We start from the raw sequence: 23,903 nt of genomic DNA, 5'->3' as shown, positions 1-23,903 counted from the left end.
GTTTTACATTTTGGAGGGACTTTTGATCTACAGTAGTAGAGGAGTATGAACTGAATTAGTTTGGGTGCTGCAGAAGACAGGAGAGACTCTTCCGGCAGTGGGATATATAAGCCACTTCTGGCAGTCCACTGTAAAAATAGATTTTTGTTACTTTTTGTTGTATGTTTCGGCTTTTAACATGTACATAATATTTTCCAATTCTGCGGGTTGAATTGTAATGGAGGAGAAAGTGATATGGTACTCAGACTGCACCAGCCAAAGCATCTGGAACTAGGACAACAGTGGCCACAAGGGCTGCGTCTCAGCAGGATGACAATGGTACCCTTTCTGTACATGACCTGGAGGGTTCAATTCTTCCCTTCTTGGTCATTTCTTGAAAGGGGAGGTTGCTATATGAGTGTGGGCTGTGGGGGGAGTCTGCCTTATTTTCCCATCATCAGGTTCAGAGGGTGGCTGTAGCTTAGAAGTGACAACTGGATGCCTACATCAGAAATGTGGCATGCCTTCTGGTATGGCTCATGGAGTTGTGCAACTGGCAAGCCTCCCATTGGGCCACTTAAGAAGCAACTAGCCCCCCATTTTGGTGACCCAGATGAGTGATGTCTTACTTTGTTATTATCTTGGCTGACCTGGCATCAAGCTGTAGCAGAACCCTACTCTATTCCCATGCTACTGTTTTCCTTTTCTCCCTTATGTAGCATACCCCATTCCTTGTTCATTGTCCAACCCTCCCCATCACCACCTTTTCATCCTCTGCATGCACGTGTCCATCCACTGTCCTCACTACCTTTTATACGTCTCCCACACCTGTCTATTTCTGTGTTTTACATTTCTAACTCTCCTGCTAACCATCTTTCTCACTGAATTCCATCCAAAACCTTTTCTTATGCACCTTTTCTTACACACCTACCATTCTTTTCTACATATGAAGAAAGGGGATGTTTCATTAAACCCAGATAAATAAATACATGAATAATTAAAAAATAAAGAAAGAAAGATACCCTTCCTTTACTTCTTACCTTTTGTATAGGATGGTTAAACGTGTTTGTTTCACTCCGTTTGACATTTTTATCTTTTCCTAATTTCCTATCTGCTTCATCTCCTTTCCTATGTTTAACACAGATGGTACTTTGATGTGCAGCCCCACAGCAATTTATCTGATGGCTGCTATGCTGCACTTTCTTATATGGGATGAGTAGGTTCATAGATGTGTACTAGGCTACCAGCCCTGGAGCCTATATAAGCCTAGCCCAAGAAGATTCCCTGGCATCATGCCGCCCAAAGTTAGTTCCCAGTGCCCCTGTCAAGCAAGGCCACTGAAGTGATCCCCAGGGTGAACTTCCTACTGCCCATCCACTCGTCAAGATTTCTCTTAAAGATGGCCAGTGAAGTGCTCTGCTTGATGTGAATGGGAAGTCTGTTCCAGAGTATGGGAAGTCTCTGGGTTAGGAACCAGCATGTTCTGTTTATTGTGGTAATGAGATTTAGGTCCCTGGAGTGTGTGTCATAGAGGGATTGGAGTTTCTTTAGGTGTAGCAGCTCTGGGTCAAACATGGCTTTGTAAGTCAAGCAGAGATCGCCTGTAAGTAGGCGATAAGAGACAGAGTATAGCTGGAGTTTTTTTGAGTCTGTCCATATAGGGCATGTGTCTAACGCCCAAGATCCTCTTAGTGAGGTATTTCTGTGGCCTTTCCAGTTGTTGTAGTTGTCTAGTGAGGTACATACCAAATGGGGTGTTGTATTCTATAATAGGTCTAATGAGTGACAAGTAGAGAGGGATTATGATATCTTTCTTCCTGGATGAGAAACCATTTGTAATGAGATGTGCCACACAGAAGGAATGTGAGATGTGTCTGTGCAGTGCAAAACTGTGCAAACCTGTACATGCAGTCATGCATTAACATAGTCATGCTACCTTGTCCTTATTATGATGTCCATTACATGAGTCATACACTCTACTGTAGACTTCCTCTAGCAGTGAAGTAGCCCAGTGCACCACTGCTGTTATGCAGTCTTTACCTTGGAATGCTGGTGCTACTCAAGGCCTAACAAATGACTGACTGGATTTGTGCCTTGTCATACAGCAACCCAATCAAAACTAAAACTGCCTAGGCATGCAGTGCTTATCTATGCATACAGGCCTTAATTTCTACAACCTGGTATCATAATCAACATTTTAGGCCCTTACCACAATACATTCAAGTTTATGTTTTATCAAAGAAGAAAACAGGTCACTGATAATCTATTGTGAAAAGTGCTTAATATCTTGGAATACATCTAACAGTTTTGCATGCTGATGCACAGCTATCATTGCTATGCTCATTAAACATAAATAAGTCATCCAAGTATTCCACATAAGCCCTGAAAGACCTTGACTTTTTACTTTGTTAGCACTGTTCTTGAAGGAATAATCTTAGAGATCCAGAGGACATATATTTCAATTTCTCAGGGTTGATTTCATATAATTTTAGAACCCTATGCTGACAGATGCACTAGAGCTTATTGTAATTGTGTTTAATTATTCAAAGTAGTAATAATTTTTATTACTTTGATATTATCTGTATGGGCAGTGTAAAAAAATGGTCTGTGCAAATTGATAGCCAACAAGGAAGGATAAATAATTAAGGGTCCAGCCCTGAAGTGCACCCTGGTTAACAGTATGTTTTTATCTAAAGGACCAGAAGAGTCTTCTCTCCAAGTTCTATTTCTTAACAATTCATATTATCCTGCCAAAAAGTTGTAATGCTGAACTTTAAAGTAATGAGTATGTGTAGTAGTAATTATCAATCTACTTTCTGAAAGGTAATACGGTTACCACAAATACCACACCCACTTGCAGGCCTGCATTTAATCTATTGGGCTGTTGTGTAAAGTAATACTAGTGGGAGGGTATCTCTTTTAATATACTGTATGCATGTTGATTAATCCATAGCAGACTTTTGGGAGGATTCAAAAAGGTTACCACAAAGTGTACACTTTGAGTAAAATTTCTGAATGCAAGAACAGCTCTTCCACAATGATTGTCCTATCTCTATTCACTCAGTAAGGTCACACTAACTGTAAACATAGCGAACACTCTGTGGTAATCTTTATGAATCCAGACATCTGCTCTTTCATTTCACTCAGTAACCTTTACACAATTAAGTGTCATTTATTTTCCAATAGTTAATAATAAGGAAATGGTAGGGTAATTTCTAACATCAGTTCTTTTTTCCTGCATGTTTATGTGGGTTAAATTGCAGCACAGACAGATAGGTGGATAACTTCTACCATCAGTTATTTCTCCCTAATGTTTGTTTGTGATGGTAAGGCTATTTGTAATATCAATTTTTCTCCCTACATTTTTGTGTGTGTTAAATTGTGACACTGACACACAGGATGATCATTTCTAACAGTTATTTCTCCAAAGTTTTTTTTTTTATTTGGGTTTATTTTTGACACTATAAAGTGCTTCTGGTATAATATAGTCAGAGAACCACTTCTAATATAGAATACCTAATGGTTTGTGATAGTATTTATTTCCCTATCACTGAACAATATTACATTTCCAACTAGATAAAACCCATCAGTAGTGGTATGTAAAATATATTAACAGTGAAATGAAATTAAAAATCAACTTTTAAGGCTTCTCTTATAAACTCATTAATTGTATCTCAAGCATTTGAATGTTTTGGGCACCACTATATCATAAAAGGGACATACTTGATCTAATACATGATGTTTGCAAAAGCAGAGAAGTATGACACCCATAATTACTAAAAAAACATTGTGGATAACTAGTGCAAAGAAATTACACATTAAACTAAGGTACATTTCAATGGAAAGTGTATGAAATTTTGGTTAGAGAGAGAGATATGTAATTAGCTCTACAGAGAGAAGAGGTTAAATTCCTAGGAATACTTTCTAGTTCAGTTAAAGATAAAGTAGTGGTTCCAAAACAGGAATTTAAAGAAACAAATCCAGAATTTAAATCACTAAAACGTCAGTAACATGAACTAAATTTGCGATCAAGGAGTAATTTAAAGGTACAAATAAGCTGGGAAAAGAAGTGTTACTGTTGTACCATAGAAAGGAGAGTGAGGTAACCGTGAATGAAAGATTTTTTTGAGTAAATGCCTATATGAAAAACTGTCCCACTTTAAAAAAAAATAGAAATATGTAAAGCATCTCAGCCTAATTTCGGGTACACACGTTTAGACAGGATGGTGTGCACTTGTCAAAAAAACGGGAAGAAAATTTTTGTAGCAGATATTTTGCAATATTTGACAAACACAAGGCAGGATTTTTGCTATATCAAATTTTTAATTTCAAAGATAGCAACATCTGATGCATCTCTGATGGTTGTTAATGATATGAGCACTGATGATAATTTTTTATTGGAAAATTTGCTACATGCCCACAAGATTGATGTTTATTGTCTATGAAACATGGTTAAAGAGCAGTGACTAGAAACCGGTTCTGTCCAGGTATAAATGTTTTTAGTGTAACAGACATTTTAACAAAAATCATGTGGAGGTATTATGATAGGGGTTTAACGATTATTATGAGGCTTGTGATTATTACATGTTCCATAATAACACCAATACTGTAGACTGTGTACCTGTGAGACAACCCTGGAACATATAACAATCATTGGATTGTATAGATCACCACAGTTAAGTGCTGATGACCGAGAAGAATTCATACATTTCTTGCATGAAACACGGGAGGGAAGAATAAATTGCGACTGGGGACTTAAATTTACTAGAAACAGAATGGAACAATATAGATTCAACAGCGTTAGTAAAGAAACCATTTATAATGTATGTTCTTAAACAACAATTGATTTAGATTGTAAAAAAGCCTACCAGGGAACAGAACATGCTAGACATTATTTGTGTTCCGAAAGAAATTTGTGTTACTTCATGTCAAGTTTTACCACTGGTGATGTGCAGTGATCATGGGGTTATAAAAGTTAATTTGTTGCTAGACAATTCTGCCAAGTTGAAATCTAAATCAATGCACAGTAGATTAATAACAGATTATATGAAAGGAAAACAGTTACTATGTAAAACTAATTGGATTGATGCATTCAGTGGAAAAACTGCAGAAGGAACGTGAAAAGTCTGAAAGACAAATTGTTTGTATGCAAAAAAATCGAAAAAAATGTTTAACATCAGGATCTAGGGACACAGCGTTAGGAAGATATATTTTCATAACAAGAGACTTGATTAAAGTGAGGGTCAAAAAATCTAAGAAATGGAAAACAGCTTGAGCTATGAATTGAAAACTGAAATAAACAAGATGGACAGACAAATTAAGCATAGTATGAAACCAGATAAAAAAAATTGGAGAAAATTTATATAAAGATATTGAGCATAACAGGAAATCATTTTATAGACACATAAGATGTGGTGGGAATAAAAACATACAAACTGATAAACTTTCTGTAAATTCTAAAATTTATTCTCAGACACAACAGATTCTAGATATATTTACAAAATCGTATGCAAAGCAGTTTGGCTACACAAGGGGGTGAGAAAGTGTCTTAGTGGCATCCAGGTAAGCTCAGATACTGAAATCAAGCTAGATTATACTGAAACAGAACTGGATCCAAACAAAGCAAAGGGAGGAGACGGAATTAGTAATAATGATCTAAGAACACTTTGGCATGAACTAACAGTACCATTATATCTATTTACTAGGTTGTATAAATATGGGGAAATTTCTTGACAGTGGAAACCTGCATTTCTTAAACCTGTGTTTAAGAAAATGGGAATAGGACGAACCCAGTTGTCATACAGACCCACATATTTAATTTCATGTTTTGGAAAAATAATGGAGGTTATATTGGATAAATTGTCAGAAATTAAAAGGTTGGGACTTGAAACCATATATCAGCATGCATATGTTGAAAATAGATCTATTACCATCTGTAACACGATGTTCTAAAACAATATAATAGCCATGAATGAAAAATTGTGCTGTGATACAATTTATATAGATTTAACTTCAGCATTAGGACAAGATCGTACACAAAACACTGTTAAAAAATTAGAACTAGTTATGAATGTATTCTTGATAAGATAGATAATTGCATTGCTTACAAATAGGACTTGGCAAATACCATATAGCAACTGGAAAGGTGAAATTTGAGACTGCAGTCAAAGTGTCCCACAGGGCTCTGTCCTAGGCCCATAATTGTTTAGATTGTATCTTTCAGATCTTTTTCATCTGAGGTGTTCTACAGTCTGTATGGAGATGACTTGAAACTGGGTAAACTGATTACATGTGTTAAAGACAAGGCATGTCTGCAAATGATCTTGACTAAACTGACCATTTGGGCACAGGAGAAGAATATATTGATAACTATATCAAGAGCTAAGCATATGAGATTTGGGAGACATCAGCAAGAGGTTCTCAGGTTCAATTCTCGGCTGGGGTGATTTCTGTGTGTAGTCTGTATGTCCTCCCTGCAGTTGTGTGGGTTTCCTCTGGGTGCTCTGGTTTCCTCCCACATCCCAAAGACATGTTGTAGGTGGAATGGATATTCTAAATTGTCCCTAGATGTAAGTATGTGCCTTCTGTAAAAGGTCATGCGCCAGTCTGGCAACTTGACACCGTAAAACTCCACTGCCAATCATTCTGTGGACTGTTGTTCCTCTGTGGTGACCCCTAATGGGAAAAACCAAAAGGAGAAGAAAAATAAATTGAAAGTTGAATATTTAATAAAGAAAAGAGTGATTAGAACTGTAGATTTATTTAAGGACCTTAGCATATGGGGAGCTCCAGGTTTTTCTAATCATATCAGTCATTTAGTTATATGATAGATATAGAACTATTGTTGTATACAAGTTTATAAAGTCTAGGAAATCTGAAATGATGAACATATTCTTTGTTAGTTATTTTAGATCCAAACTTGAACATAGAATAACAATATGGCAACCTTATAAGAAAATAAGCATGAGTAAACTGGAAAGTGTACAGCGGAAATATAGCAAGGGCATCCATGGATGTGAAAATTTAAGTTGTCATGAAAGACTAAAATACCTGAACTTGTACAGTGTGCCATACAGATGGTTGAGGAGACCTTATTCAGGTATATAGGGTATTTAGAGACAACTACCTCAGGGCATGTTTAGGGTTATTAAAAAGCAGTAAAGAATCAGACAACCTATGTAGAAGATTCTATAGGAATGAAAAGTGTGCTAATTGGTTCTCTGAGAGAGTAGCTGATGCATTTAATAGATTACAAAATTACATTAAAGCAAGTACTAGTTTAGATATTTTTAAGAAAAGCCTGGACACAACTATTTTTGGTATACTGGCAGGCTAGATGGGATTACTGCCCATGCTTGAAATATTTGTATGTATGTATGTGTAAGGTAGACGACCAGCAAAATAAGTTAAGAAGACACATTGTGATTATTACTGCTGACAGGGAAGGTAAGATGACTGGAATCTAAATGACTGTTTTGATCAGCAGCTTATTAATATTTTAAAGTTTCTCTTTGGGTGCTTGATGTGACTTTGCTTAGATTTTATTAGCTTTAAGTATGTATGCGTGATAGTGCCTTTTCTTATTGCTGTTTGCTCAATGCATGCTGCAGACATGCTTATAGGACTGTGTTTCTGTATATTAATGTTACTTCAAGATCATATCATGCCAGTCAATGAACAAGTTACTTATTTTTATTACTTTTTGCTCTTTTTTTTTTAGTTACAGTGAGCCTGGAGTGAGACTATAAGGTGTGGGAGGCTTGCCCCTTGAGCAGATATTCATTTTAATTTATGGGTAGTGGGTTTGCATGAAACTGTAGGGGTTGCTTGACTGTTAGTGTATTCAAATGAGCAGTTTTCTGCAATGACGGTAATGAAAGTTTGCTTCCAGGGTTGGGTGTCAAAATGATACATAGAAAGCATGACAAATGACTAAGTCACAAAAACTTGTAGTGTCCACACAGCGAACAAAACAAAAAAGAGGCTTTGCAAGTTTATGGCATACGGAACAAAATAATTCTTCTCATAGAACTAGCTGATAGATAAGAAATTAACGTGTTAAAGTGATATAGGATTTTTATTATAACCTTCCTCAGTAATGAAAAGTACATTTGCGTGTTGTGTAAGATGAATCTTAACATCTGTTCAAGCTGTCTTGCAGTAGTTTGGTAAAACCAGAATTGGTCATCCCAGTAAGAGAAGGAAGTTTAATTTTTTTTCAGGCTGAAAGTAGACAAGGCAAACAGAGTAATTCTCCATAATATAAGTCTAGTCCCATCAGATATAGACATAATATACTAATGGCAGGAGAAATACATTTTGTCTTCATTCACAACCCCCCCCCCCCCAAAAAAAAAAACTCAGTAGTACAGAAGGGAAATGAGCAACTAAACAGGACGACTGAAAGAAAGAAGGCAGCTGCAGTATGCTGGGAAGGATAGTGAAGATGAACAAAGGTATGGATTGTGTAAAAAAACAGAATGAATAGGAAGAAGTCAAAGAGTAAATGAACAAAGTTGTGATCAGCTCAGTGGATGAAGACAGCATTGAAGAAAATGAAAAGCACCTGCAGAACACGGTCTACTGAAGTTGTTAAAGGACTGCTAGGGGATTACAGAGTGGATAATACCCAATGTTATTTTAGGTATTGCTGTCTACTTGCCCTGTGAGAGTAACGGTCCTATCACCCTGAACACAGAAGGCCCTGCTTCCCCAGCTGCAGTGACTGCTCCCCTCTCATCCTCTGAGATGCCCAAGTATTCCCAAGCAGCTGAGTGTCATTTTTTTGCCTAAATACCTGGGTCTATCCTAGACTATCTTCCCAGTGGGATGTGCTTATTATTCCTGCACTTGGAGGAACCTCTTGGCACCATCACTTGACAGTCAGGCTACCTCATCTGGTTCCTGTCCATCCAGAGGACTAGTGGCATTCCTCTGCAATCATTCAGGTTTGCTGAACATCTCAATTTATTATGAAGAGAGAGAGTAATCCCAGCAGCTCTGCATAGGAAACTGTTTTCCTCTACTTGTAACTACATTCTCATTGTTTCAGGTACTACTCAAAACTTATGGGCATGGTTTAAGACATGAAATGGCTAGTGCAGTGACTTAGCTTTCATTTCACCACCACAACACTGTATGTACAATACATATATTCATACATAATTTTATATACATAATCTCTCTGTCCCTCACACACACACACACACACACACACACACACACATAGAGGCAACGTCTTCACATTGAGATCAACACTTTTAGGTCAGAAATATAATAACACAGTACAAGAATGTTTTTTATTTAATATTACCTTTCTAGGTGGATGGTACATATTAAAATTTCTATTTTTTAAAAAGTGATCAAACACGCAACATATAAAGAGAATAGTGGCTGGCTGGGTTTGAATAAGAGAAGCTTCCAATTGGTAGATGTAAAAAAAACCTTTTACAGTTTCTTCTAGCAATGCCTAAAAAATATGTTTGTGTATGTATGTATGTTTATAGATACTACACACACACACATATATATATATATATATATATATATATTTATATATATATATACACATATACATATATATATATATATATATATATATATATATATATATATATATATATATATATATATATATATATATACAACACACACTCGCACACGTGCTTACACTTGCTCGTATTATCTATATTTATTCAGTTTTAAATCTTCCTCTCCCACTTCCTAGTGAGAGTGTGTAATAACTGGGATATTCACACATTCATTTAAGTGATAGGCCCATAACCCATTCAATGCTTTCATCTTTAAAGCACTTAACAAGTTGCCGTGTTACCAGGTCACTAGGGCAGATCGTGAACTTCTATGCAATTGGAAGCCAGCATGTTCTGAGCAGGAATATCTATCTACCTGTTGGCAGATAACACTGTTTTAGCAGTAAGTTTCAAAATGAGAGCAGTAGTAATTCATTTACAATGCTGATGACATGACTTTAGGTAAGTATAAGCATCTTTGCTCATTCTCTGACACGATGGATTCATATTTTTGTAACTACTCTCATCCTTAACGTCAAGTGCTTCTAGAAAAATGTATTGTTTTTGTACTGATAACACCAGGCAGAAGTTTAATACAGATAAATAAACAGAATTAGGTTATAACTATGCATATTTTGATTACCAAAAGATAATACACACAACAGAGATGAATTCTGAATTTTTCGTACTTTTAAGGAAATTACTTGAAATTTGAAGTTTGTGATATTTTAACACACTTTAAGGCTCTTTGGGACTTTCAATATTTTATAAAATTGTAACAAGTATGGATACTCATACAATTTTATCTATCAGCTGAATTGTTGACTCCTTACTGAATTCCATGATGATTTTCATTTTCTGATAAGCCTTTTATTTCCTGTTCCAGCAGGCAATGTACAAGGAAGGTGATGTGCAAAATTTTAAGAAAAGCATTAGAAATTCTACTTGAAGTACTCAAAGGCTTAAGCTACACTGAGCATTTAAATTTACACCTGCAACAGCTAACTTGATAAAAATGCTTAATAAAATGTAATTAAACTTTGGATATTGTTTAATTGTCCCATGGAGGCTAGCAAAATTAAACATAATGCAAGTAGATTGGAGGGAATGTCTGGTCAGCAAGTTCATAATAATGATTACATTTTAAACAGAGATGGGTTATGCTCTAAAATCATGAGAAAGATAAAAGGCTGAATACAGAAAGGTCACCATAAGGTGTACACATCACAATAACCGTTGCTGATACAGAGACAGCCGTACCAAAGTACTGTAACATGAAGACTTGCAGCATCACACTGGACTGCCTCTGTGGTCATGCTAAATGCTAATGAGACATTCTGTGAGACAGGCATATGCTAATTAGCCATGTGCTCTCCCTTGGAACTGCCTGTGTGTAGGCATTTATGCAGCTGAGCAATTCAGTCAGTGGCATAACTTATCATACCCCCTCCTGGTCACTTGCTAATGGTAGAGGTAAGTGCTGGGGAGTTAAGTGGTCAGATAGTGTTAGGAGGTGTATGTGTGTGCATATGAGGGGCTGCATGTGTGGATGTGTGTCTGCCTGGGAAGTTGCAGTAGGGTGGTGTGTGTGTTTCTGTGGGTTGGGGGCATACCTGTCAACTGCCCAGATTTTTGTAGAATGTCCAGATTTTTGTCTCAAAAAATTTGTGGTTTTCTGGCAAATCACTGGGATGATCTGAGGAATGAAATCAAAATAATGACACATATTTGAGTTTCAGACTTCATATACTTTAGAAAATGCATTGTAACATAAACCCTGCTATTCTAGCTACTTTCCAAGTTTATAAGAGCAATATTTAAATTCTGTCCCTATTTTGGGGCCTTTGTCCCCCCTTTAGGTCAGGCTTTGTGCAGATTTCATAAGTTAAAAGGTATGGTTGGGGGTGACTGTTGTACTTCCTCATACACCTAGACTAACTAGCAAAGGCTGCAACATTTAGCTGGAGTGAGTACTATCCACCAGGATAACTGCACAGGTATCTGTTGGGGGAAAACTACCTACCATGGATAACTTGCCATGCTGTAACAGCACAAACATACAACAGAGATGGAAGGAAACACTATGTTTTCTTTCAGTGGTAGTATATGAAATGTTTAAAGCTCTTGCACTATAAAGAAGTATGAATGGGTCTTATCATAGCCCTGTATTCTATTTTGTTAATATGAATGCCACGATTAACCTCTCTTTTGCTGTTGAGGTGAATTTCTTGGCATCTTTGCCTCAAACACAAAATAATCTAGTTATATTCAGAGACACGATCATAATATTTAGTGAAGTGCATGGAGTGCTTCCATTACACTCCAAAACTGATGAAAACACAGGCTTGCTAAACGCCTTCCTGATGCCAGAAAGAAGCATCCCCTCATCTCTGCTGAACAGTTGTCTCACTCATTAACAGTGCTCAGCGACCACCAAAGAAGAACAGAAGGAAACCATTAAATGTGTCAAACACTTCATCTGAACTTTTTAAAAATGCATGAAGTATCTACCGCCTTACTGATACTCTTCTTTGGTGCCTGCGCTCTTTTTTAAAACTATAAAATATTTACCACTACTACATAGTTTTTTTATTTGTATTTATTTATGAATTTTTTAAATAGCAAAACACTTCAGGTGGTGAATGAAATACAGCATCAACAGTACTATTCAGTTGTTAAGTCACTATGTAAAACAGCAATGCACATACTCTTATAAGGTATTTCACATACAGTATGAAACCTGCTAATGAATTCAGAGTAAATCTAATAACCTGAACATTGCATCATACATTATTTCAGCAGAAAACTGTAAATAACAGAAGAAATAAGAAATATTAATATCTGGCAATCTCCAATTTCTTAAGTACAGCTGATGTATAAAATGAAAGCAGAGCCTTGGCGAGACAAAGAAGTAAGCACATCTAAAACTTGCCAAAGCCCGCGCCAATCTAGTACAAAGATTAGTTCAGTAGTGAAGCAGATGAAAGACACTGATAATGTAAATATGACATACTAAAATTTGGCACCTTGATTTAATTATTTTATACTGTGTTAAACAGTGCAAACCAGGGAGACCACCTGTTCTTTAATGTATCCTCTGTGCCTTTTCAGTGAGCTGTGCATAACTCTGTCTGGAAGACAGTACAAACTAACTGCCAGCATCCATTTATCTCCATTCCTGTGGTAGTCTTCCAGTGCTTGGTTATAAACTTTTTAGCTGCCAGAATCTTAGTATGTACTAAGGGGGACAACCTAAGTTCAGAAATAAATCTATATATTACTATGTCCCTACTATCAGAACCTCCAGTTTGTTGGCAACTACCAGCAAACTCCTCCCAGAAGACCACGAGCAAGAGCCAGTCCCATATTATATATTCCCAGTTTGGAATAATTTCTGGAAGATTTCAACACCAGCACTGGGTGAGTCCCTTGATGCATGTTTAAACGCCAGATTAGGCATTAGGAACAAGCGAAGCATGAACTTCCATGCTAATATCCTCCATTTTAAGAAGGTAATTCTCGAAGGAACCTGCATTATATGACATAACTGATAGTCTTGCAACTTTATTCCCCTCACTTCATAGAAATTATGGACAGGTTATATGAAGAATCTATTGACTCAGAGTAAATCTGGGAAAGACCAGATTCTGAGCACCTCTCTCATCTCATTTCACATAATCAGTGACTTGAGAAAATGTCTTCCTCTGAATGGCAGATATTTTTGAAATGTCGAGAGTGGAGACTTGAAGGGATGTTAATTGATAATGGAAAATGTTGTGACTCAGGAGGTACACCATACACTCTGGATAGGTCCTCCAAAGATTGCAGTCGTAACTTTGAATATAACTAATATGAAAGAAAAAGGTCCCTATCACATCATGCCTGCACTGAAAAAGAAAACTGAAGGACCTGGTAAACAGGAAGGGCAGAATAAGAGAAAACTATAGGGAGAACAGTATAGGTGCTATTAGTATTGAGTATATTACAAGTAGGCCATTAAATACTGTTTTGATAGTGGGACTGACTGAGTAAAGGCAAAAGATTAAAATAGCCCAATGCTATACCCCTACAACAGCCACTTCTTACTTTGACCTATAGTCCTAAATTGTGGCTGAGGCAAGGTAAACTGGGGAGGGATATAGCTTCAGCCATAATGGTTACCCATGACACAGCTCTTGCTGCTGAATAAAGCTCAGAAAAACACAGCATTACTGTTGCCAGATATGCCAGTAGAAAACTAAACATGCTTATACTACCTCATGCTTGGGAGGCATAGTGAACTCAAGGTGAACCTCTATGAAAATTTGGGGCCCGTAAGAACTTAAGAAGCAGCCTATATCATTATCACATTAGATAAATGTATCTTAGTATAGTGTAGACTTAGTATAGTGGAAAACTTAGGAAACAGAATGGTTTTGATTAGCATAAGATTTGTCTCAAAAGGAATAAGCCAAAGATTCCTATTCTCCTAGTGTGTGTTGTAGAACTTGTTGCATATACGTCGCATGCAAATTTCACGTTTCCTTTGAGCCATTTGCTATAATGATGCCAAGATATTTACATGGGGTGGACTTTGATAATTGAGAGATTAAAAGGGATAGGGAACATCAAAATAGGCTTAGAAGGATTGACTTTATACCTTGAAAAATACTGCCAGCCATGAAGTAATTTCCCCAACATGGGGACAGAGATGTGGCCGAGTTCTTAAGAAAAATCAAGAGCTCATCTACAAATAATGCTACTCTGCCACTACTGGATACAGGTACGTTCAGTCTGCATTCTGAGGATAAGAGATACACAGCTAAAGGTTTTATTGTCAAAACAAATAGAAGGGATGAAAGAGAGCACTCTTGTCTAATCCTCTTGGATAAGCCCAATGTGTGTGATAAATATTATCTTACCTTCACAGTAGCATACACTCCATGATAGACTTTTTCCAGAGCTGTTAAAAATTGTTACGGTAAATATTTAGCAAGAATATGCAAAAGATAGATCCAGTGTACATTACAAATGCCTTATCAACATCAGCCACTAGCCTCAGACTACCTAAAATCTCTTGTTTTTTTCTAGCTGTTAAGCAGCTCTCATAATATTATCTCACCCGATTCAGATGAATTAATGAGTGAATCACCTGGGATAAACTATATGTTCATATATATATATATATATATATATATATATATATATATATATATATATAAAGAAAGAGAGAGAGAGAAAGATAAAACAATCAACATTTAACAGGCGAATTGGCCTGTAACTACATGGGTTTATTGAATTTTTGTCAGGCTTTTGCAGGGGCATTATTAAGAAACTTTTCCAAGACAATAGTACAGCTTCTCCCTGTAAGGAGAAACTCAAACTAACTACAATAAGTACTGTGGTGATGTGAGGGCCTTATAGATTTCTGATGGAAGTCAGTCTGACCCAGGAGCTGTGTTGATTTTCACTTTGCTGATGGATTGCAAAACCTTTTGTATGGAAAACAGTTGTAAGAATGACTGAACTTGCTCTGTTAACATGGGAAGGGAACAGGAAGGGATGCAGAAGGTGGACATGCTGTCTTAATTAGCAAGTTACCTGGAGGAATTTGTATACATGCATACTTGTTGATAATGTGTCCAAAATGAATCCACTGTCTCTCTTTTGGGTAGGAAGGAGCCATCTTTACCTACTGAATTGTAGGTACATGGTATGCTACACCTGGCCTTAGATTTATGTTTCCCAACAAAGCTACAGAAAACCCACATTAGACCTCATAGTATTGCAAACTAATGCAGCTTTTGTTTTTTGTTATGATTTCTTACATTTTAGCTTTAAACACAGAAAATTCCACTACAGAGCTATGATCTGCAAGCGTAGAACTTTAGCTCCCCCCCCCCCACTACTGCTCCTTTAGGGCCACTAGCTTCCAGTTTTCAGGGTTTCCATAAGCCATTATCCCAGGCTCAAAGATTAGTATGAAAAAATGATAAATAGATCCCAAACAATGTGGAAATTGCATTAGTTTCTTTGTGAAATAATACAAAAGTTGAGAAAGCTTGTTTAACTGCTGAAGGAAATCAAACCTTCTTCTGGGAGTAGGTGTTATCTTTGTAGTTCAAATAGGGGCAGGTGACTAATAGCAAATTAGAGACAGGTCTAGCAACTCAACATCCAAATATAGTCTAGCTTAATGAAAAGAGGTAGCAAAGAAGGAAGGATGGTGTATAAATACTAGCAAATTAGAGACAGGTCTAGCAACTCAACATCCAAATATAGTCTAGCTTAATGAAAAGAGGTAGCAAAGAAGGAAGGATGGTGTATAAATACTAGCAAATTAGAGACAGGTCTAGCAACTCAACATCCAAATATAGTCTATCTTAATGAAAAGAGGTAGCAAAGAAGGAAGAATGGTGTATAAATACTAGCAAATTAGAGACAGGTCTAGCAACTCAACATCCAAATATAGTCTATCTTAATGAAAAGAGGTAGCAAAGAAGGAAGGATGGTGTATAAAATATAACGGACTTGAATCTTTGGGTTCCCCTAAATCTATGAAGACCATTTTTGTTCCCCATTTCTTTAAGTACCTGGCATATACCAGGTAGCAGTAGTGAATGCAATGTTGAGGAATCACCAGCTGGCATACAATTTAAAATCACCCATTAAAATGAGGGAGTCCTTAGTTGTGTCCTGTATATAATTAAGAATTTTCCTAGCAGCCCCCACACCAATGTCTGGATGGAGGTACTAAAGTTAAAATTCACTCCCCAAAGACCTGCTTGTCTCTTTTGGCTAGAAAGCCAAAGCCCTCTATCACCTGCAAAAAAAAAAAAAGATGTATTTCTTGAACAAAATAGCTCTTATCCTGCTCTTAGAGTGTGAATGCACTGAAAAAGTAATTGAATCATAGCCCCAGGAATGCAATTTCATGACCTCAGTATGAGAAAGATGAGTTTCCTAGAGTGCTAAAATGTCTGGAGCATGTAGCCTAACCCAGATGAGCTCTCATCACAAGAGAAATTATTTTGTTAACATTTATATTAAGTAATTTAATTATAATAATTAAAGCTGAGTTTCTACTCTTACAAAGAAACCCCATTCATCCCCTGTCATCGAGCATAAAATGTCAGCCCCCCCCCATGGTGCCTCTGAGTACAATAACCAGACTGGGATGGCAGACCCTATTTCAAAGGGTTTCCACAGATTAAACCCATGGGATTGTCAGCAACTGTACAAAGGATATTAATAACAGAAAAACCATAAAATTACACAAAAACTAAGTTTTAACTTCAAACTATGCAGAACAGAACAAGATGAAAAAAAATAGTAACAAAGCCTGTGAAATTAAATACACTATATAAATAACATAGCAACTCCCAAGCTAGTGATGCCTTAAACAGCCTACCAGCTTGTATGCATGCATGCATACATATTCACACACATACATGCATGTACAAATTTATTATTCCTAGCATAATAGTTTGAATTTCCACATGGGTGGTTTGTATAACTTACTGTTATACCTGCAGCAGCTTTTCTACGTTAATCAGTAAAAAGAATTTATCAGCAACTATGTGCTGTTCATAGTAGTTATGTGCTCAATGTTTTGTACAGGCAATGTTAGAATATAGGGCCTTACTGTTGTTCCATGTACTGGATGTTGTGACACCGGAAACCTCAGAAAAGAGAAATTACACAGTTCGGGAGACCAAAAAAAATGGTCTGTCTGATTCAGCACCCCATGTTTGAATGACCTTATCTCTAATAAATGCCTGCACAGATCTAAGAAAGTCTCCTGTATCACTGCCTGGGAATTCCTCCCTCCCAAAGTGTCATTAAAGAGGACCTTGGGTCTTTTCAAGCTTAGAATATAAGATTCGTCCATGACAGCTGTTTGCATTATTAGACTCCTTAGACATTGCATTTCATCCTATACACATTTTCACCTTTCACTATTCACTTTCAGGTATCTTTCCGGTATCTGGACCTATAACTTCTTCCTTGTACTTGGATATCCACAGTTAAACCATGTACCACAGTATATGATTTCATAGCTGGAGCATTATGAACAAACTTTTCACTCTGTGACTATAAAAATATAAAATAAACAATAGATTTCTATGCTGTATGCTTTTCCTACTGCCATATAAGCAGCACCATCACTCTGGAATAAAGCACCTGTGTTTTTCTGTTTGTTAGCTTGTTTATATATATATATATATATATATATATATATATATATATATATATATATATATATATGTATGGCTTTTATTTAAATTTTCATTTGAGTGGAATTCAAAGACATCTGCTGAGTTGCATAAGGATTTTTTTTTTAAATAAGAACATTTGTCATACATGAAAAACAGTGTTGTAATAAATCTTATGCATGAAAACCAAAATTCCTTCTGCTACCAGCCATTCAACATGTTCAACTACTGTGGCATTTGGCATTTACTCATTGGGTAAGAAATCCACTGCAAAAATAGTTGCTTATCTTACTAGACCCTGTAAAACATTCTGTTAGTGGCGTAACCTCTCATGTCTGACAAGGAAGAAAAGCAGCTGTTATAAGTTAAATTAATTCTAGAAAAGAAATCACATTCTTTAGAACCACATTTCGTTTTCCCAATCCCACAAACTGCTTCCGGTAGAACATGAACTATATTTTGATACAGTAAAGGCCTTACTTCTGGCTCTCCACAGTCACATTCCTCCCCTTCTTCGACATAGCCATTTCCACATTTTCTTTCTCCTATTAGTACTGTCACTTCTGGCACATTAAAGAGACACATGCCCATTCCCTTTTCCAGGCTGATATCCAGGTCTCTTCTACTACAGCTGCTGAATACAGTTGGAAATGGAACACTAATAGGGAAAGACAAAAGAAGTAACAAAACAGATATTTAAGAAAAGTCAATTTCTTAGATATTCTATCAGCATCTAAGGATTATTCAGGGCTACTGCTCAAAGCATTAAACTACAAACTGTTTTGTGGTTGCCTTGTAATTGTTAGACACATCTGGTTATATCATCATAGCCCAAATGCAGTGCACCAGAAAGTCAGTGAAAGACTCAGCTGTCTACCAAATCATATAATACCATGTGCAATGAAAATTTGTTCTGATGTGCAAATAATATCACATGCATCTAATGGTTTACTCTTAAAGCACTCGGGGCTTGGGACGATCTTAGTCAAAATGGAAGTAGTGTTATATAACTTTAGAGTATGATAAATAGCTTTCTCTACAGTAAGATGGCTCAGACTGAGCCCAGAAATCAACAGATCAGACAAGAATGGAGTGGACGTCTGTGAGCAGAGGTTTTTAATGGTAACAAAATGGCAGCGCTGTATGAAGGACACCATAGCAGCACCTCAATAAATCAACCTTCCTGTCTTCTACTTTCATTCAGAAGGAAGAAAAAATCAGTTGTATTCAGACTAATATGATCTCTACTTTGGTAAATATTCTGGACAAACATGGGAGGGAACCCTAGAAGACAACAGGAGGTTTCTCTAAATATTACTGTAATCCACTTAAAAAGTTATTAGAAGAACAGGTCTTGTATCAGGATGAATATTCTGAACAATAATAATAATAAGAATGAAAGTAAGTGTGTGTGTGTGTGTGTGTGTGTGTGTGTGTGTGTGTGTGTGTGTGTGTGTGTGTCTACAGGAGATCTGATACCACAAAGAAATTTAGCAGAAAATTCATTTTATTTGATAATAGAGTTTGTACTATTCCCATCAGTTTCATGACCATGGAATTCATACATATATTTTTGTTTTTTATGAGGGTGTCCCCCCACCTGGGGGTCACAGATGGGGCAAAAATATACTTTGAGGTACAATGAAAGATATTGACACACACTGAAATTTCCTTTGGCATACTGATATTTATCAAGTTAATTACTACCTGTACTCTGTGCAAGATTCTTTATTCCCATATTAGAGCTCCAGCAGATGGAATACTTTAAATTAAAGAAAAAATATATATTGTGTTCAACCAAATCTTAACATACTGGATCTTTAAGAAATGGAAATTTTCAAAAGTAACAGAATTTATAAAAAACAAACACCCCCCCCCCCCCATAAATATCAGGTTGGCTACTATATAAAGTTAGTAACAGATAACAATATCCAATAAATAACATCACAGGTACTTAACCAATGTCACGTGTAATTTTAACTTTTAATAACTAATTCTTTGAAGCAGTCACTAGAGTCGTAGACAAGGGCAATGTAGTGTACATTGCCTATCTTGACTTCGCCAAAGCTTTCGATACCATCCTCCACTCTGGAATTATAGATAAACTCACTAAACTGTACATACATCCCCATGTCACAAGATGGGTGGCCAACTGGCTCACTGACAGAACCCACACAGTAAAAATGACCGACTTCAGACCAGTGACAAGTGGAGTACCACAGGGTTCGGTCCTGGGTCCTCTCCTGTTCGGCATCTACTTTTATGAAGTGCAGGCCAAAACAGAAGGTCTTTGGCCAACAAAGATTGCAGATGACTTCAAACTGGGAGCCATAACAGAATCACCTAATGATGCAGACATTCTACAAAAGGGCCTCAAAGAGACAGATGCTTGGTGTCAAAGTCATGGCCTCAAGCTCAATGCCAAGAAGTGCACTGTCATCCCCTTTGGGAAAAGCTTGGTACCCATGAACTACTACATAGGCGGTAGCTCACTAAACACTGAAAGTAAGATAAGAGACCTCGGGACACGGGTGGACAGTAGTCTCTCCTTTGATAACTACAGCGCCACAGTAGTCAGGAAATCCTTCTACGTGGCGCACCTCATCACAAAAGTGTTCTCCTCTAGAAAAAAGGAGGTCACTGTTCCCTCTCTACACATCCCTCATCAGACCCATTATAGAGTACAATGCCTCGTTTAGCATGTATCTCACAAGACACCTACAACAATTGGAAAGGCCACAGAAATACCTCACTAAGAGGATTACTGGCCTCAAACAGATGCCATACACAGACTGTCTCAAAAAACCCCAGTTCTACTCCATGGCATATCACCTCCTCAGAGGCAATCTCTGCCTAACGTACAAAGCTATGTCAAACCCAGAGCTGTTGCACATGCTACACTTAAAGAAATCCCAGTCTCTCCAAACCACATGCTCCAGGGACCTAAACCTTGTCACCACAATAAACAGAACATGCTGGAGGGATAGATTCATGTCCCAGAGACTCTGGAACAAACTACCCATTCATGTCAAGCAAAGCCCCTCACTGGCCCTCTAAGAAAAATCTTGATGACTGCATGAGAAATAGAAAATTCACCCCAGGGATCACTTCTGCGGCACTGCTTGACAGGGGCACAGGAAAATAATTCTTGGGTGGCAAAAGCCAGGGAACCTTTTTGGCTAGGCTTATATAAGCCCCAGGGCCGATAGCCTAGTACCTACCTATGAACCTATAATTAACTGTATAGAGAATGTAATCATCTGATAAAAGCTGTGTGAGAGCATTTAATTTCACTAATGCCTAAAGTATTACATAATGGACCTTTATTACTATTTCCTTTCTGGTGCTGTATCTATTTCAAATGCATGATTCTCTCCTCCTAATCTAATATACTTTATGGCTGGGATTAAGAAAGGTTACCGCCAGTGATAAGCCATTTTTTACCATTAGCAGTAACCTTGTCTGATTTTTAGACAATCATACTACAGTACTTCCCTTGAAGATGTGTAGCACTGTAGTGCACTTTCTCTCTGGTCTACCACATATGCTAATGAGTTATTCCAGGTGAAAGATATATTATAATTAGTCACGTGCTCTTCCACCAGAAATGTCTGTCTAAGTGCTTTGCATAGCAAATAGACTGATAGAACTACTCCGCTGCATGGTAATAAACTTGGAAAAAAGCTCCTTTCCACCTATTACTTTCAATGGGTTTGGGATCATGTAAGAGGTTAAGTGCCAGGGAGTTTAGCAGACAAGTAGTGGTGTGTGTGTGTGCATGCATGTACGTATGTTAGGTGAGAGAGTGTGTGTGTGTGTGTGTGTGTGTGTGTGTGTGTGTTTATTTTTATCAATTGTCCCTAGACTAATAAGCAGCAGATATAATATGGAGGGGACATTAAACACTAGGAAAACTTTTATTATTTCTAATTTCTGAAACATTTAATCTGCAGCACAGAAAGACATGTATGAAGGGAGAGGACACTAGAAACCGAGCACATTCTTGAACCCTAATCCACTTTGAAAGTTAATAGAATAAAGGTATTGGAGCACTGAGTGCTTTTTAAGAAGTATGAAACTCTAATATCTGACATTATTGCTTTACTGTATTGGTCTATGATATATGAGGGATGTGTTAGGAGTTAGGATTTCTGGACAAACTTTGGAGTGAACACTAGATGACAACAGGAAGTTTTTCTAGATATTACTCTAATCCACTTAAAAAGTTATTAGAGCAACATGTCTAGTATCCTGATGCATCTTCTGAACAATATTCTGAACAATATTAATAGCAAGAAGAATTAAACTGTAATCTCTGGCATTAATGACAGACTGTGATCATTTGTGATTTAAGAGGGATGTGGTAAAATAAGAGTCAGCATCAGGGATGCTGTCTATATTTAGGAATGAGTTAGAGGTATGGTGATGTGTACATCTGCATGTGTGTGTACATCTCTTTATGTGAGTGGGGGGAATGAATGGATGAGGGGGCACCTGAGCTAACATGATGCACTGATTACTGCAAGGGAAGCCAAAAAAGGACCTGTTAGCACAGAGTGATTCAGAACAATACAGTTTAGCTAATAATGGGGTCTTTCCTCATTGAGGCTAAAAGCCATCTTACTATCTTCCGTGATCACATTAACGGGCATTTTTGTCTACAACCTTAATACTCACGGCCTGCCTCTCTTTGAATCCTGGTCTATATTTAGTAGCCTAGTTCATTACTACAATAACAACATATTATTATGTATAGTTATTTTTTCTGCGATTTTGTGTTGAGACTGGCACCAATGTAGTTTGTGCTTTTATTATTATTATTATTACTACTACTGGTTTCTTAATTTTGTTATACAATACTGTCTCACTATTGACAACTGGCCTGGGTCAAAGCTGAAAATGGTCTATGGTTCAGTGCACCTACCCAGTTAATAAATGTGTACATGTGTTTTATATATATATATATATATATATATATATATATATATATATATATGTAAATATAAATATATATATAAATATAAATACATATATATATATATATATATATATACATACATAGCTGTAGTAGATTTGATTGCGGCACCCATTCATCAAGTGCTGCTTTTTTTTTTGTTAATTTCTGTTGCTGGTGCAAGTGGTTGAATTATACTACTGCATCTGTTTGACTGCAATATAATTTCAGGAGTTATTCACTTTCACTGATTGTATACACTTGGTGTCAGTATATTTAAGGTTTGGAGATTTATGGGTGGTGCTCCCCTCTGTAAAAGCAAAGTTTATGGTTATTTTTGATAATAACAAATGTGACATATTTGTTCCATTTACAGGCACCTTACTTTGATGTTTTTTGGTTAGATGAAAGTGATCACTGACAAACTTTAAAAACATATTTTATGTCAAAGAAAGTTCATCTGTGATGTAAAGAAATGTAATCATATATATATATATATATATATATATATATATATATATGCGTGTGTGTGTGTGTGTGTGTGTGTGTGTGTAGCTGTATGTAATTATCTTAAAACTATATTGTTTGTTCATTCTCTGATTCTTAATTTATTTTAACCATGGTTGTGGGACGATGAAAGATATAAGTGCAAGCAAAGGAAGTAAGCCAAAGTATTAATTCTGAGTGTGAAGTCGGTCTAATATAAAAAGTGCACACAGCGTAAATATCTATGAATAATGAGGACTGCCAATTTACATAATGACTTTAACTCTTCTTATTAAACTACACAATAGTTCTAAGGCATTCATGTTGCTTGTCTCACAGTCTTTTGGTATCATCAGGCTTCCGTATGATATATGGTATACGACTACTTTCAGAGCTTCTCCCAGTTTACTGTCTGCTAGAGGCTATTTCATTCTGTCTTGTAGTCCTCATGTATGTATGTCCAAAAGCGCAGCAAACTGCTTAAATTATATGAAGTTTGAAACTCAAGTGTCTAAGTATTTACTTTAAATTCAGTAATTTGCCACAAAACCAAACATTTTATGAGGAAGAGACCAAAAATATGAAGTAAAATCATAGACATTCTGTGAAATTATGGGCGGTTGTGAGGTATACATTCAGTTCAGTATACTCACATGCAAGCTGATTGGGTGTTTCAAAATGAGTGAGTTGTATTATACTCAGATATTTTCCATACCTGAGTGTAATGAATAAAGGGTGTCAGTTATCACTTCTTGGCCT

The 23,903-nt window shown here is 36.7% G+C and overlaps 1 protein-coding gene across 1 annotated transcript in view; it reads right to left on the bottom strand.

The window, feature by feature from the left end:
• ADAM12 (ADAM metallopeptidase domain 12) overlaps positions 1 to 23,903 on the bottom strand; it is a 2,765,134-nt gene that overhangs the window by 729,825 nt on the left and 2,011,406 nt on the right. Inside the window, exon 12 of the mRNA XM_044056180.1 lies at positions 18,185 to 18,362. Within this exon, the coding sequence (XP_043912115.1) occupies positions 18,185 to 18,362 (178 nt within the window). The remainder of the gene's footprint in view (positions 1 to 18,184; positions 18,363 to 23,903) is intronic.

Source organism: Protopterus annectens, chromosome 14.part0 (genome assembly GCF_019279795.1).
Source record: "Protopterus annectens isolate FY-2018-M chromosome 14.part0, PAN1.0, whole genome shotgun sequence".
In the NCBI taxonomy this organism is placed as follows: domain Eukaryota; kingdom Metazoa; phylum Chordata; order Ceratodontiformes; family Protopteridae; genus Protopterus; species Protopterus annectens.
Note: the sequence above shows the minus strand (reverse complement) of the source record. Positions and strands in the feature narration are given on the sequence as shown.